The sequence below is a fragment of the Oenanthe melanoleuca genome, unplaced genomic scaffold, assembly GCF_029582105.1.
Source record: "Oenanthe melanoleuca isolate GR-GAL-2019-014 unplaced genomic scaffold, OMel1.0 S100, whole genome shotgun sequence".
Classification (NCBI taxonomy): domain Eukaryota; kingdom Metazoa; phylum Chordata; class Aves; order Passeriformes; family Muscicapidae; genus Oenanthe; species Oenanthe melanoleuca.
In genome coordinates this window covers 36,831-52,164 of record NW_026612749.1, presented here as the reverse complement: position 1 = coordinate 52,164, position 15,334 = coordinate 36,831, and the positions used below count along the sequence as shown (strand labels likewise).

Sequence of the window (15,334 nt, the reverse complement as noted above, 5' to 3'; positions counted from 1 at the left end):
TGTATAGCTTGGCAGTATGTATAGTTTTTGTTGTACATACAGGGTTGGGGGGAAAGGGGGGGGGAAATTTGTGTATTTGGAGTGAGGATTATGGAAGGGGGAAAAAAAAAACAAGTAGGGTTTTAGCGGGTATTCTCTCCTTTTACTCTCTCACATGGCAATGAATCATCACAGTACCTCTACTTCAATTTCCCTGCTCAAGCAGGCATTGGCAGGGAAACAGTAAGTGTGGCAAGTAGGTCATCACCAAGTTTAAAAGATATTGTCATACTCTGGCTATTCCCTCTTCCTAACAAAGAAAAATGAACTTGAGCAAGTACATGGAACCTAAATCCAGTTCTCCAAGTCAAGGACAATCTCCTTGCTGACTCTAGCAGACTTTGTCCATTGAAGACCAGTCAAAGCTCAGGTGCCACATTAAAACTTCCAGGAGGTCTTTAACAAAAGCACAGAGGAAAAACATGGCCTCCAACTGGCAGGGTAGGCATTTGATGCCATGCTACTAAAGCAGTCAGCAAAGATCCTGTTGCCCACAACAGGTTTATTTGTGGGCCAAGTCCAGCCAGCCCAGCCAAGGTGAAATACACATTTTGAACGGTCTGCTTTTCTGCTACTTACAAGATGTTGTCTCTGGAATTCAGCTTTTTTCTCCTGTTCCTTTTCTTTTTCTCTCTGAATTTCCAGTTGGTATAATTGGCTCGATCGCTGTATTCGTTCCCCTTCTCTTCTGGTTTCCAGCTTGGCCAGATCCGCTTGATCCTTGTGCTCTTTTATTCTGAATCAGAAAAGGGAGTGAATAAAAAAGCTAGGGACAGCATGAAGTAATGATGAACAGACAGAGATTACGCACATCTATGGGTATTTTAACAGTAAAAAACCCTGGTACTTCGAAGTAAAATATCAGAGATCAAAAGCAGAATCGGTTTCTATAAGCTAGCTCCAAATTCTTTGGCCAAAGCTCAGTTCCAGTTTGAGGGTGCTGAGTGCTAGGTTAGTCTATACTAGCGAAAGTGAACATAACCAGTGTATGGACTCAAATGTTAGAGTGATTTGATGAGCCTGTCTCACTGCTATCCCACGCCCAAGAGCCGCCCCTTTGCGCGGGCCGTGCAGCCGGGTCCCGCCCGGGCCGGGCTGCCCACGGAAGGTTTTTAACCCAAACCCCTCGCCCCCTCCCGGGCCCCACCGTCGGACTCACTGCGCCAGCTGCTCCTGGGCCACGGCCCGGCGGCTCAGGTAGCGGCCATGCTCCAGCTCTGCGTCCTGGCGGGCGGCGTCCGGCCCATCCAGGTCCATCCTCGGCCTGCTTCGCCGCCTCTCTGGAGACGGAACGTCTGCCGAAGGAGAAGGAGGGATCCTCAGCGGCGGCCCGGCTTCCCGGGAAATCGGGGTTCCTTCTCCCGCTCAAAGGCGGTGGCCGCGGGAGCCTTCCGGCGCCGAGGCGAACAATGGCACCGAGTGGGAGGTGGGCGCTGCGCCGCGAGTGCCGGAGCGGCACCGCCCCCGCGCAGCCCCGCCCCGGGCGGGCCGCCACACACGGAGCGAAGGAAGGGAGCCACCCCCGGGAGTCCGGACCCTCCTCCCCAGCCGGTTCCGGAGCATCTCGTTTCCCTGCGACGCGCCCGTACCCGGTAAGAGGCTGAAATGGCCGCTCCGCCTCTGTCCTTTCGCTCCCGCCGGTTCGTCTGTGCCGCGCAGCTCGGCCTGGCTCCGTGCGCTGCCGCGCCTCACAAGAGCCTTTGCCCCGCCAGGCCTGCCTGCTGCCGCGGCCCAGAGCCCGTGGCGGCCCTGGGAGCTGCATGAGGGGGTCGGCCTTCCTTCTCCTTCCAGGCATTCAACCCTTGCCTTGCCTGGAAGAGGCTCCTCAAGGAGGTGACTGCTGCACCCAGAAAGGACAGCAGCCACCTTACACCCAGCGTTTTTACAGCGTAGGGGAGGTAAAGCCAGTTCTGCTCGGCCCTCAGCTTCCTAGAGGTACCTTGCCTCCGGGGTAGCCTCACATCTTCCTCAAAGTCCTGTGCTTTCTCCAAGGCCTGCTGCTTTTGGCAGCTAGGTCGAGGAGCTTGAGGACACACCAAAGACCCACTTTCAAAGCCAAAATATTGGCAAGCATCCTTTTTTTTAACAACTTGTATTATTTTCTAGTCTGGCCAGCAGAGAGTGGCAGCTGTGGGGTGCAACAAAGCAAAGCTTTAAGTTTCTTCAGCTTTGTTTCCAGTGGACACCAGGATAGAAGAATACCCTGTTTAAAGTCCAGGGTACTGGTGAAGGAAGTCATTACAGGAATTCCCAGTTTACAAGACAAGGAAATGATGTTAACATTTCACCAAAGAAAGCTAAGCTTAAGGAGGGAGATGTGTCTATGGTTTGGGTGCTGGTGAGTAAATCTGCTGAGGAATCTGAGATACAATTTTACGTCACATCTATTTACCACAGACTGAACTGCTGTTAGTCTTTTTGAAATAACAGCACAACTATGTTGTCTCTGGTTGATGTGCTAATTTTGTAGGCCCTATTTGCAGTTATATTGGGACCTATTTGCCTCTTTGGTGACCTTATAAGAGCTAAGATCAAATTGCATTAATATTTTCATATAATAAAACTGATTTATAGCATGACATTTGTTTTTCAGACATAGTTGCACAATGCTGCCAAAACTGCACACTCTAACTATTCTAACTTTCACATATGTTCTCTTTTTTTCGTCCCCTGTAGTTGTTTTAGTTTGGTCTTTTCTATTATGGGGAATAATTAACTGGAAGTAGGCTAGTGAAAAAGGTGACTTTTTGCTCTGAGAATTCATTTCGTAGACCTGGAAAACCCACGACAGTGAATTTTTAGAATAATTATTATTAAAATTTTAACAGAAATAGTGGAGTTTTGCCTGGAATGGGTTACAGTGACAGTCAATTATATAATATGAATCCCTGTCTCAAGTTTAATAAACTAACATTTATGAAATACCAGCTGGTGATTTTTGAGAATATAACCAGTTATATGACAATCTTCTATTTTTTCAAATAGAAGTCCAGATTCATGGTATATATATTTGATATAAATCATTTACAGTTTAACTCTGTCTGTAAGGTTGAAAAGCATATGTCTTTAACTTGAAAATGGCTTCTACCTTTCCTTAGTGGAGAGTTTAAACATTATTTCATGTTTTTGTTTCTTGAGCAGCATTTACATCTACAAGGTAACTGGGTCCCAATGTAGAATTACATGTTGGGAAACTAGTATTTATTTCTTCTTTTCTCAGGAAAATGGTCCATGTCTAAGTCCCTCTTTGCATACTTTGAGAAGAGGATAAATATGATGCGTAGTCTTGGACTCTGTTTCAATTACTTCCTGTGCATATTTCTGAAATTCATGCTCTTTAGAAAGTGCAATAGCCTCTGTCTGAGCATGGTAGTCCAACTCTGCTTGCTTTTCCTGCTCTTTTCTTGCCTGCTTTTCAGCCTGATGAAGAAAAGGAAATAACAAAGCTTAGTATTTTGTTCTTAACATCACCATCCTGTAAAGCTGAAAGAGGGTGAAAGCTTACAGAAGGTCTGCAGCATTCTTAGTTAATACTTGGCACTTATCATCCCTCCCCACTTCTCTGCCATATCCCCCCAGAAAGGGTACATTAAGTAGCTGAGTGAACATCAGCATTAGCTGCTGCTTTTTGGTGACCTGGCCAGAAGATACAAGAGGACAGCAGTGCACGGTTGAAAAAATGTCATGGCACAGGACAGGATGTGATCTGTTCTTGCAAACCAGCCTTGATTTGCACCAATGCTCTGAGAAGGCTGGTCCCCAACACCAGCATATGCCAGGCATATGTGATTAAAAAAACAACCCAACAAACAAAAATTTAAAACAAAAAAGCAAACTTCCTCTCAGCAGGAGCTAGTGCTATTGGTTTAGATGTGTGCAGGGATTGACAGAGTACAGCTTCCTCTATTTACCATTTGCTGGAGCAGAATTTTCTGTACTTCTCTGTTTGCCTCATGTCGTCCATGTTTTTTGATGCTTTCCATTTCCAGGTAGATGCGGTCTTTTTCCATTAATACATCACGTTCTTTTTCAGCCTCTTCTTTCTCCTGTCTCTCCTTTTCCTCTTTCAACTTCATCTGTAGTTTACAAAACACACAAAGTTACCCAAAGGGCTGGCCTGCTAAGCTGGAAGTTGTATCTCCCTGCAGAAGCAGCCCTGTATCAGCGCTCCGATAAGCACAGTCACTGTGGCTGGCCAGGGTCCAAGCCCAGGTTTTCAGCAGCCCTGGCAGATGTGTGCCCAACACAGAAGGGGGTAAGGGAGAGGGGACTCCAGGAAAGGTGTCAGCAGACTTGCTGAAGCCTGCTGATGCATGGCACCAGTCACCAACTGTGGTCTTGGCCAGGCTCATCTGCTGGAGTAAGCAGAATTAAGATCAGCCCAAGTTTCTTACCACAGTGGCTCTGTGTTCAGCAATAGATTCAATGGCTGCCTTTTGTTTTGCTTCTTTCTCTTTCAGTTTTTTTTCTTCTTCAGCTTCTTTTTCTGCAGTTTCTCTACGCAGTCGATCATCTTCTGTCCGTAATGCCTCAGCCATTTGTTCAGTTAATAGACTAATGGTTTTGTCCCGTTGTTCCTGTGCTTGTCTGCAGAAGAACATGAGCTTTCATAACATACCTGGGCTACACACTTGGGTCTACCTGAAGCTACCAAACTCAGCAGTTCTGCTTCTACTTCTAGAGTTCTCTCCTCTTTACTACAGAGGCTGGCCCACCCACCCAGCTCAGGATCTCCCTTTGTTCTTCCTGTTTGGTTTAGTTTTATATTATCTGATTTAGCAAATAAATGTCCCTGGTGTTCTTGTATCACTAGTTTCTGCTGCAGTAATGAGCTGGAGCACTCAGTAAGGACTCCAGCGAGCATCTTGCCATCAGGAAAGGAATGTTGGAAGTATTGGCCAGAAGCAGGAAGGGAAGAAAACTCTTAGATTGACTCTGTAGTATCATCATGTTGTACCCTCAATGTTAAATTGATAAAACATCTCCCCTTAATAAGACCACAATGTAGTTAATTAATGAATGTGCCTTGTTAAAAAGTCAAATCATTTTTCTTGAGCTGACTCAGAGAAATATAGCTTATACTCAAAAATATTTTCATCAAGGATCTCAGTTGTCCTTAATTGTTGAGGAGGTGGAGGTTTGGCAGGCCATATGGAAAATCACTCTTCCCAATACACTGGTTCAAAGCTTTGCACTTTCATAAGCCTCTGTACTTTGAAGGGCGGAGGGATTGCTCCCTCACACCCTTACTAAGGAACCTGTGAAAAAATTTCCTTTTTCTCCTGAATTCCCTGCTCTATCAGTAGAATTTAGAATAACTGTTGATTGTGTTATATCATTAGTCTAAATAATCTGAAAACTACAATATCATTTTTAGATCATTTACAATTTATACCCTAGCATTGTACCTACCTACGCATTTCAGCTTCTTTCTTTTTTCTCATCTGGGCAATAATTTGCTTTGCTTTAAAATGAGCTTTGATCCGATCATCTTCTTCCATTTGGTTTTGTTCCTCTATTGCTTTGATTATTTTCTGGTCATTTATATACTCCTGTATGGGCAAAATGGTCCTGATGTAACTGATGATGTTTAGAATATTGACCTGGGGTAGCAGCTTATGGGAGTCACTCCCTGTTCCCCCTTCTCAAGTTTCTTTCAAAAACAGAAGAGAGAAAAGAGATTCTCAGGAAAGGGATACTTCCACTTACTTCTGTCTCCATCAGGAGGATACAGCTGATGTGAGGGTAGGGAAAACGAGCTGAGCAACAAACAGCTGCTGCTCTGGTGCATTGCACAAAAAGCATTGTCCTGTGTTCCCACTGACACATGTGAGTGAGAGGGCCGGTGAGTGGCAGGGACTGTCCAACCACCAGCCCCACACACAGATTATTCTGCTCCTGGTCCTGCCTCATCCAAAACTATCCCTGTCTAAGAGCTTAATCTGAAACAAAACTGAGGAGTTTTCTATACTTTATGTAAAAAACAACTGTCTTTAGCATGCTGGCCAGAACCGCTCTGAGGAACCTCTTGTTTGTACCTTGGTAGGATGCCTTTAAAGATGCAATGAGATGGCAGCAGTTCTCAAGGAGATAGTCCTTGATGTCTACAGCATATGTTATGTCTTAACCATAGACTGGTCAAAGCATTAAGTGCCAGCTGCCCTTCAGACAACAGAAGGGAGGGGCCTCCAAGAGGTCTTTCTCAAAAGTACAGAGGAAAGACATGGCCTGTAACTGTCAGGGTAGGCATTTGATCCCAGGCTACTAAAGCTATCAGCAAAGATCCTGTTGCCAGTATACCACTTCATCTGTGGGCTGAGTCCAACCATCCCAGCCAAGGTGAAATACACATTTTGAACTGTCTGCTTTCCTGCTACTTACATGATACAGTTTCCGGCATTGCATTTTTTTCTCATGTTCCTTTTCTTTTTTTCTCTGCATTTCTAGTTGGTACAATTGGACTGATCTCTGCATTTCTTCTCCTTCTCTTTTTTTTTCCTGTATGGCCAGATCTGCCTGATGTTCACGCTCTTTTATTCTGAATCAGAAAAAGGTGAATAAACGGTCTAGGAACTGCATGAAGTAATGAACTGCATAACCACAGGTACCTTGCAGTGAAGAATGTGATAGTTTGAGTTGAAGGTAGGTAGAATATCGGAGGTGAATGACAGCAGGATTGTTTGTAATTGTAGCCCTGGTCAGAAATTTACTATGTGGTATGCTCACAGTTTGCAGTCTCATGGTGATAAATTTTAGCTGGATGACCCATTAGCACCATGGCATTGGTAATGCTCTGGCCTATATCTGCAGCATCCTTGAAGAACAAAATTTCCCTGGGGTGACCCACCATACCTGTGTTTCGTCTAGGCATGCAGGCAGCAGCTTAAGCTGGTAGTGTTCTGTACTAAGTTCTGCAAGGATTTGTGTTGCGCCTGGAATATGTAAGACCAGACTTTGCATCCTTCCTCTGCCTTGGGAAATTTGACTCCTTCTATCACACCAGGGCCAGTCCCATAAATACCAATGGGGATCCTTCCATAAGATTTACAAAAGACTTGAGAGAAGGAATATAAGTGGTAGTAATGCCTTCTCTTGTTGTGCAGTCTGGAAGCTCATTATGGGTAAATGGAAAATCTATTTTAACATTTTCCTTGTCTGGAACAAAAACTGAGTAAAATACACTTAAATTTCATTTACAACATTTGAACAGTGCTTTGACTAAAACCTGTTGATACTTCCCAGAAGTGACTTTGCATGCAGACTGTTGGCAACTAAAAATGCATATAGCTTTTCCCTTTTGGGCAAGATCTTCTGTGATCTTCTTTTAGAAGAATGGCATTTGTGAAACAAATTGTTAGTAAGTTTCTGTAAAAACCTCACAGAATGTATTTTGAGAAGAGTTGAAGTAAATAATGAAATAGGGTTGCTTTTAATTATTACTTACTGTTCTAGCTGATCTTTGCATAGTGCCTGTTTATTCATATAATGCTGACGTGCTTTTTCTTGCTCACTGAGAATGTATTCTTTAAATCGACGTTGCTCTTCTTCATAATCCCTCTTTTTGTTATCAACTAATCTTGACTTTAGAAATTCAACTTGAGCATCTCTTTCTTTTAGGACCTTAGTAAGTAGAAATGCACCCTGCAAGAGAACATATAAAGTAATTTTCATGTTCAGAATTCTTTAAAGACATTCAGTACAATTTCAACATAAAAAATATAAGTTGCCAACAAACATGGAACTGTCTCATTCTGTCCTCCTGATAACGTAGGTAGGTTTTTGCACGGTCAATAACCTCCTTCCTTTTTGCTGCTTGGAATTTTGCTTCTTCCAAATCAAGTAACTTTCTTTCTTCTTCTTCCTTTTCTTCACGTAATTTTTTGGCTTGAAGTTTCTGTTGTATCAGGCTCTACAGTGCAGACAGAATTAGAAATCACACTTAAATTTTGGATTGGTTTTCTTACTTTGCATTTTAGCTTTAAGTAAAAAAATATAAATGTTTATGTTAGATGTTAACTGTATTTAAATGGCATTTAGTTGAAATACATATTCAAAACCAAATGTTAAACAAAGGGAGTACAGCTAGAAATGTTACTACGGTGTGTTTTTGTGTATACAAAAGTGACTACTCTTGTTTAGGAATGTATCTTGTACTTACCAGAGTGGCACTGGGGGGGTCTTTTCCAGCAGCTTTGGAGTCCAAGTGCACTTCTTTCTGTTCTTTTTTCTCATCGATGTGTGCTGCTTCTCTAATGCTGGCCTGAATCCTTTCCCAGTCTGCTTTTGGCAATACAATGACCTGACGAAGATCTGCTTCATTTGGAAGAAAATACTCATTCAGAACATCCTTTTCATTCAATTGTTGTGCTGTGCAGAGAGAATAAAAAATACAAAGGCTACTTGATACTAGAAAATCCAATAAGCAAACATGTATCAGGATTTGAATGCTTGCATGGCAACAATACTAAGTTGTCCTTATTATTAGGTAGTCCCCCAAACCCTAGAGCTTGGACAGGGTATCTGTATCTGTAGGCTGCCTACAACCAGTGCTTGTACTTGGACAGGCACTGACTGACTGGGCTGTTTGTATGTGCCCTTGCCCGTTTGTGTGTTTATGTAGGTTTGGCTTGCAGTAACGCACTTCCCAGGCAGTACTTGGGCACGATTCTTAGAATAACAGGGAGCAGAGGCCATTCCCAAAATGAAAAAGAGAATATTAGTAAAGCCATTCTGCTGGCTAGATGAGGAGGCAGTTTGGGCACAGACTGTACCTTATTACCATGTATTGCATACTCATTGTATTTACTGAAATAGTTCTGTTGTAGGACAGTTTTTGATTTGTTGGCAAGACTAGGATTTCTTTATTGCATTAGGCTTACATACACATGTGCAGGCATAAATGCAGCTTTTCTAGTTCACATCTAGCTTTTGTGAAAAGCTCTTTCAAGTGTCACTACCATTTTTTAAGGGAATGACACTGTACAGAGTGGTGTTCTGTAGAAATTGTGTGATTTGCAGCAGATTGACAGGCCATGTCTGAAAGGTAAGGAGGCTTTCTCTTAGAGTGACACCGCTGTCAAAGTCTGTTTTCCAGATGCCATTGCTGACCAGCCTCCCGACAGGGATCAGACCTGGTCCTTTCTCTCTGTCCTAGGTGAAGACAGCCTCACCAGAAGTAAAGGCGCACTGATGCAGCTGTGTCCTGCAGGCAGGAATCTGCCAAGCCCCTCGTTCTTCCCCAGCTGCTGCCCTTGGAGGTTACTGGACCTGCGCTGCGTTCAGGTCAGTTCTCTCACTCGGTTCCTAGGGAGAAACAGCCCCACTTGCCGTCTGCAGCTTGGGGAGCTTTGGGGACTCACGGGCACCGCCGCGCCGCCGCCGCCGCCCCGCCGCTGCCGCCGCCATCTTCCCCGGCTGCGGGGCCGTTGCCGGGCGACCCGGCGGCGCGTGGTCACGTGACGGAGCGCGCGGGGCGAGCCCGGGCCCCGGGCGCTGCCCCCGCGGGTACGGCCCCGCCGTTGAGGCTGCCGTGCTGTCTCCGGCATTGGCTGCGGGGCCCGGGGCAGGACTGACCTGCCCGGGTGGGGTCAGCAGCTTCAGCTTCACAAATGGCTGCATTTCATTTCGTTGGCTGCTTTGATTTCGTGCGGCCTCGTTGAAGGCACAGGCTCCGTCTGTTCGGTGGACGTTTCCTTTCGGAATACCTATTGAGGCGTTTTGCCAAGAGAATCTCAGTTTGGTTGCATTGGCAAATGCTGATGGAGAAATTAACATCTGCTAAAACTGATGGTGTGTGAGTACAGAAAGATTGGTGCTGTGTTAGCAAGTATTAGTAACTGCAGCATGAGTTTAGATACTGTCACAGTAGCTATTTTAAACAGAAGTTGGACACTGAACTTTAGCATTTACAGATTGTATTTTTAGCTACAGCACAACTTCCCGTCCCGGTAGTGGCCATAAATAACTCATTTTGTTCAGATATTTTCTTCCAGAATTTATTCTCTTCTGAGCACAAGGTCAGCGTAGGAATATAGTACTTGTGTTTATATAAATAATTTTCTTTTTTGTTTGTTTTTGGAAACTATTTTCTCACAGCTATGAAATTTCTGTTGGTTTTTGATTTTGACCATACAATCATAGATGAAAATAGTGACACCTGGATTGTGAAATGTGCTCCTGAAAGAAAACTTCCAAATGGATTAAGAAACTCTTACCAACCAGGACATTGGACAGAATATATGGGCAGAGTTTTTGTCTACTTGGGAGACAATGGTGTCAAAGAAGATGAGATGAAAAGAACTATGACAACAATTCCTTTCACTGCGGGAATGATAGATCTTCTGGGATTTATTGGCGAGAACAAGCACTTGTTTGATTGTATAATTGTTTCAGATTCTAATACAGTATTTATTGACTGGATTTTGAAAGCTGCTGACTTCCATAATGTGTTTGATGAAGTGTTTACAAACCCTGCAGCATTCAGCAGTACTGGTTATCTCACTGTACAGCACTTCCATGCTCACCATTGTGCAAAGTGCCCTAAAAACCTTTGCAAAAGGAAAGTTTTAAAAGAATTTCTAGATAAACAGTTAGAGCGAGGAGTGAGTTATACAAAAATTGTATATATAGGTGATGGTGGGAATGACCTATGTCCAGTAATGTTTTTGAAGAAGAATGATGTTGCTATGCCCAGGCAGGGCTATACCTTGGAGAGAAAGATTTCTCAACTGGCCCAGAGTCTCAGTCCCGTACAGTGTTCTGTTCTGGTTTGGTCATCTGCAATCGACATTATGTCGTACCTGAAACTGCTTATAAAGGAATGATTAAAATGATAAAAGGAAACTGGTGCAGTTACATTTTAACTTATTGGGAGAGAAAAACTGCATGTGTATAAAAGCTCAAAATTGTAAAATTGGCTATTACCTGAAATGATGGGTTTTTCAACCATGACATAAAACTGTTTATGTTCAATCCTAGTAATAATAGGAAAAAAAGGCAGTAAAAAAAGGCCTTCTAACAGTACAGATTCCAACTAAGTGGAGAAGGGGTGTTGGGACAGGACTTATCATTAGTTTTTGTCTACTCCCTCCCCTCCAACCCTTTCCCAAGTATATAACTGACGTTTTACAATCCCACAGACTTAGGGGAAGGAGTAGCATTACTATTCAAAATAACTAAATTCTTTACTTAGAAAATATTAGGTGCCAGGAGCATGGTTCTGGAGCTGTTGGCTTTTATACTTCTTTGATCTGATGGCAGATTATTTGTTGTAATCTTGTTTAATCAAAAGATGCATTTATATTTTTAATCTATTAAATATTTTACCAGACAAAATTACTTTTTAATAGTTTGTATTATCTTGTATTGTAAAGACAATAAAAGTTGCTGTCACTGACAAATGCAACACAACTAATTTGTGTCATGTATTCTGCTGACCTGTGTGTTATCAGGCCTGGAGACTGTAGACGTAAGTGTAGGTTTCAGCCTTTGGCTGGTCAGACCCTTTCTCTTCTGGAAAATTGTAAGGATGTTGCTCTTTTATTTAAAGAAAAGTCTCTCTCCCATTCTGGCTACTGCCCTGACAGCGTGCTGCTGCCACTCTGTACAGAGCTGACACTGGTTTGATCTTCCGTGCTGACTGCCCTGAGGCAGCCCCTTGGTCAGCCCCTTTTTCCTCCTTGGTTTCTGCTGCAGTGCACAGGCCCACAGAATGGTACATACACATACATGTATACACTGATTACACCTATTCATTCTCATCTGTATCTGTAGTACAATCTCTTACAGTCTGGGAGGAAGCATCTATGTCCATTTTAACTTTTAAACAAATTGTTCTGTCTAAGCAGTTCCAAAGCATTGTGAACATGCAATCTTTCTCTCTACATCTGACAGTGAGATATAAAGTGTATATAAAGGTATTAAAAGCAAGTCTCATTAAAGTTAAATAATGTGTTTTTATGCCAAATGTTTTTATATCCCAGAAAAGGTTCAAAATGCTGATGTAGTCTGCTATTAAACTGAGGTCATATTTAGCTTAAGTGCTTTAATAATTGACAGATTAGAACAACTTTCATAGCACCTCAGTTGCAGATGTCTGAGTGTAGCTCAGCAGTCTGCAATTATCATATCTGTCTTCCTTTGTTTTCTGTGTAATGTTATTCTCATTTTCTTACAGATTTTTCATGTCACTACATTTCCTTAATTGAAGATTTTTGAGTGGTCTTGCCTGTTTTCAGGCTTCTTCTCTAGTGCTGCAGATTTACATAAATTTCCCTTGTGTACTTCTTTCCTTGCCTTATCTGCTTTATTGTATTGTAGAAGGTTGCTTTGAACAGTGTGTTGCCTAAGATGTCCAAAGTAATTTACTTCAGTTCTCAGGAGCCTGGTTTTAGTGATGGATATTTGATAGGTGTCTGAGATGTTCATATTTGGTATCTTGAATTGTTTTACACAAGGGCACAAAGACATCTGAGGACTGGTGGGTCTCAGGCTGTGGTAGGCTTAAGTTGTCTGGTTTACAGGTCATACAAAAGAATAGTGATGGCTGATGCACAGGGCAATTTGGTATGTTACTTTGGATTTTAAGTTGTTGCCACTGTTTGACCCCAGCTGGCAACTAAATAGAGCAGCTTGTGCATTCCAACACCCCCGTTCAGTGGGAAGGAGAATTAGGGAAAAAATTAAACCTCATGACTTGAGAACAATTTAATAATTGGAACAAAATAAAATAAAGTAGTACTAAATTATCATAATATGAAAAGGAGAGAGAAAGGAATGAAGTACAGGAGAAACAAGCGATGTACTCTGCTACTTTGTACTCTCCTCTGTATTCTGCTCACCACCTGGTGACAGATGCCCAGCCCATCCCCGAGCAGTGCTCGGCCCCTCCCGGCCGACTCCCCCAGTTTCTGTGCTGAGTGTGCCTCCCATGCGATGGAATATCCCTTTGGCCTGTCCAGGTCAGCTGGTCTGGCCATGCTCCCCCAGCTCCTTGTGCAGCTTCTCACTGACAGAGCATGGGAATCTGAAATGTCCTTGACTGTGAAAAGTCCTAAGCACCACTTAGCAACAACCAAAATAACAGTGTGTTGTCAACATGATTCCCATAGTAAATCCAAAACACAGCACTGAAAAAGCTGCTAAGAAGGAAATTAACTCTATCCCAGCCAAAACCAGGACAGTTGTGTTTCCTTAATTCTAGATGTGCTGCTGAATGTTCCAGATTCTGTGCTGGTCTTTTCTGTGTTTTTCAGAGCTTAGTTATGGAATAGCTTATTTTCAGTTTGTCCATGGATTTCAGTTACTGCTTGCTTAAAAACAAACAAGAAGTAATATATCAATGATTACTCAGCTTTTTCTTCCACTTACACTAACTATTGTTCTTTTAGCCTTAAGGGACCCACCTTGTAATTTGCTGTGAGATTTGAGAAATAGGGTGAGAAATTGTTCTTCACGCTTGAAAAAGGGTTCTTTCTGTGGCTTTGATGAAAGTGCTGAAGCAGAAGTTGAGAGTAGATTAAGCAGACTACTTGAAATATTAGCAATTATGTTCTAATCACTTCAAGTAGAGGGTAGAGCTGATTATATTTGCCAGACAAAGTGCATGTTGGAGACAGAAGAAATTTTTCAATTCCAGTAGGCAGACCATTAAGCTATTAATCAGGTCTTGTTTGGGCTTTTTCCCCACTTAATAAAAGCAAGGACTTCTCTGAAGAACCACATTTTTCCACATTTGGTTACAATGGAGGGGACATAAGTATCTCCGAAGAGTGAAGCTGGTTTAAACTGGTAGCCCAACCAAAAGAAAGGGAGAAGCTCTTGAAGGGGACACATGTTCAGTACTAAATGTTGCTGACCTCCTGACTTGCTCTCTGGGAGAGAGGTGACTTAGGTAAAAATATTATGGAAAAAAATGCCTAACAAAAGTCATATATATATGGAAAACTTTCTGTATGTGTGCACTACTGATATATGAGTACTTAGCCTCAGTATTGTGTGCCAGTAGGATAGCCAAGACTTGGAAGTGCTTGTCCATAGGAAGCTGGTGAAATGGAAAATGCAACCAAAACAAAGCTGTTGGCATGGGAATGCATAAAGACTTAGGGTTGCACAAGGGAATTTTCTAGGGAAAGAAATGTAATGTAGCTGAGGGACAGGCCCGTGTCAGACAGCAGGGCTGTTGTAATTCAACAAACTCCAAACAAACAAAATACAAACTCCATCAAGAGGGGCTGAAGAAAAGGAAGGCATAGATGTGTGTAGGTGTGGGGAATTTTTGGTTTGGTGGGGTTTTTTTGTTAGTTTGGATAATTTTGTTTTTGTCTCATGTTACTGTGTAAAGGCCAAGGGGGCAGTTTGAATCCTGGTGCAGGGTTAGCATGGGAGCAAGCATGGCAGAGGGGTATGACCATATGACTTTCCTGTTTGGATTTCCTTAGTTCATACTTCTGCTGGGCATTGTGGTGGAAATACCATCGGTAATTGAAAGAAAAATACGATGCTTTTTCATCTGTGTCGAGTGGGAACTCTCAAAATTTCTCCTTTTGGGTATTGCTGGCACTTAGCTAAAAATATTCACCTCCTTTTGGTTGGAGAAATTACTGGCAGTTCTTTCAATCTAGGAAAAAAGCTCTGGGCAGGGAGAGCCTGGCTGCTGGATCCAAAGAATCCAAACCCTGCTGCAGATGGAGAGCCCACAGCTACTTGAACCCAGAGGCTGCTGTGTTTCAAGTGAAAAAAAAAAAAAAAAGTGTTGCTAGCAGAAAAGAAAATTACTTCTTAAATTCTGAATCACATTTTCAGGAGTTTTAAAAGCCAATATATCCTGAAAAATTATATCTGGAATCTGTTTGTGGGCATAATTGGTGATTGTCCTTTGCCAGTTCAAGAGTTTGGGAAAAGCTATGGCTGTTCTCCTTTTGACTCCTGCTCTCCGGTAACGAGGGAGCCCTTGTAGCTTGCTGCTCTTCCCAGTGGCGCTCCTCCAAGCGCCCTGGGAGCGCGGGGGCTTATGCGGGAAGCGGTTTCAGGTCGCTGACAGCGGCGGCCGAGGCCCCTCGCTTTGTTGTGTGGCTGAGTGACACCGAGCTGGTGACGCTCCCCAGGCATCTGCTCCTGTCCCTAATACGACCGGGCCTTCTGTCATCACCGCGGGCAGCCTTTAACCCCTGCCCCGGGCTGGGGAGCGCCGGGGCGGCGGCTGCAGCGGTTCGGGCCGGACCTTCCCAAGGCGAGCGGGCGCGCGGGGGCCGGGCCGGACGCCGGGGCCCGCCGGCCTCGCGGAGGGGTGCGCGGG

General features: G+C 43.5%; 2 protein-coding genes across 8 annotated transcripts; one reads left to right on the top strand and one right to left on the bottom strand.

Moving 5' to 3' along the window:
* The first annotated feature begins 1,201 nt into the window (after positions 1-1,201).
* PHOSPHO2 (phosphatase, orphan 2) lies at positions 1,202-11,452 on the top strand. Of its 7 annotated transcripts, XM_056515880.1 has the most exons (5): positions 1,539-1,631; positions 6,550-6,681; positions 7,657-7,810; positions 9,194-9,321; positions 10,135-11,452. In XM_056515880.1, the coding sequence occupies exon 5, from the start codon at positions 10,137-10,139 to the stop codon at positions 10,860-10,862; it is 726 nt and encodes a 241-aa protein (XP_056371855.1). In that variant the 5' UTR covers positions 1,539-1,631; positions 6,550-6,681; positions 7,657-7,810; positions 9,194-9,321; positions 10,135-10,136; the 3' UTR covers positions 10,863-11,452. The 7 variants fall into 7 exon arrangements, 6 of the variants coding, with proteins under 6 accessions (XP_056371859.1, XP_056371856.1, XP_056371854.1 ...); XR_008842926.1 differs by lacking the exon at positions 7,657-7,810 and having other exon boundaries at positions 1,202-1,631; positions 10,180-11,452; XM_056515879.1 differs by lacking the exon at positions 7,657-7,810 and having other exon boundaries at positions 1,535-1,631.
* CFAP210 (cilia and flagella associated protein 210) lies at positions 2,528-10,141 on the bottom strand. Its single transcript, XM_056515877.1, has 9 exons — positions 9,399-10,141; positions 8,198-8,406; positions 7,775-7,948; positions 7,484-7,680; positions 6,421-6,577; positions 5,452-5,591; positions 4,434-4,626; positions 3,951-4,115; positions 2,528-3,459 (listed from the first exon to the last, which is right to left on the bottom strand). The coding sequence occupies exons 1-9, from the start codon at positions 9,811-9,813 to the stop codon at positions 3,256-3,258; spliced, it is 1,854 nt and encodes a 617-aa protein (XP_056371852.1). The 5' UTR covers positions 9,814-10,141; the 3' UTR covers positions 2,528-3,255.
* Positions 11,453-15,334: the final 3,882 nt, after the last annotated feature.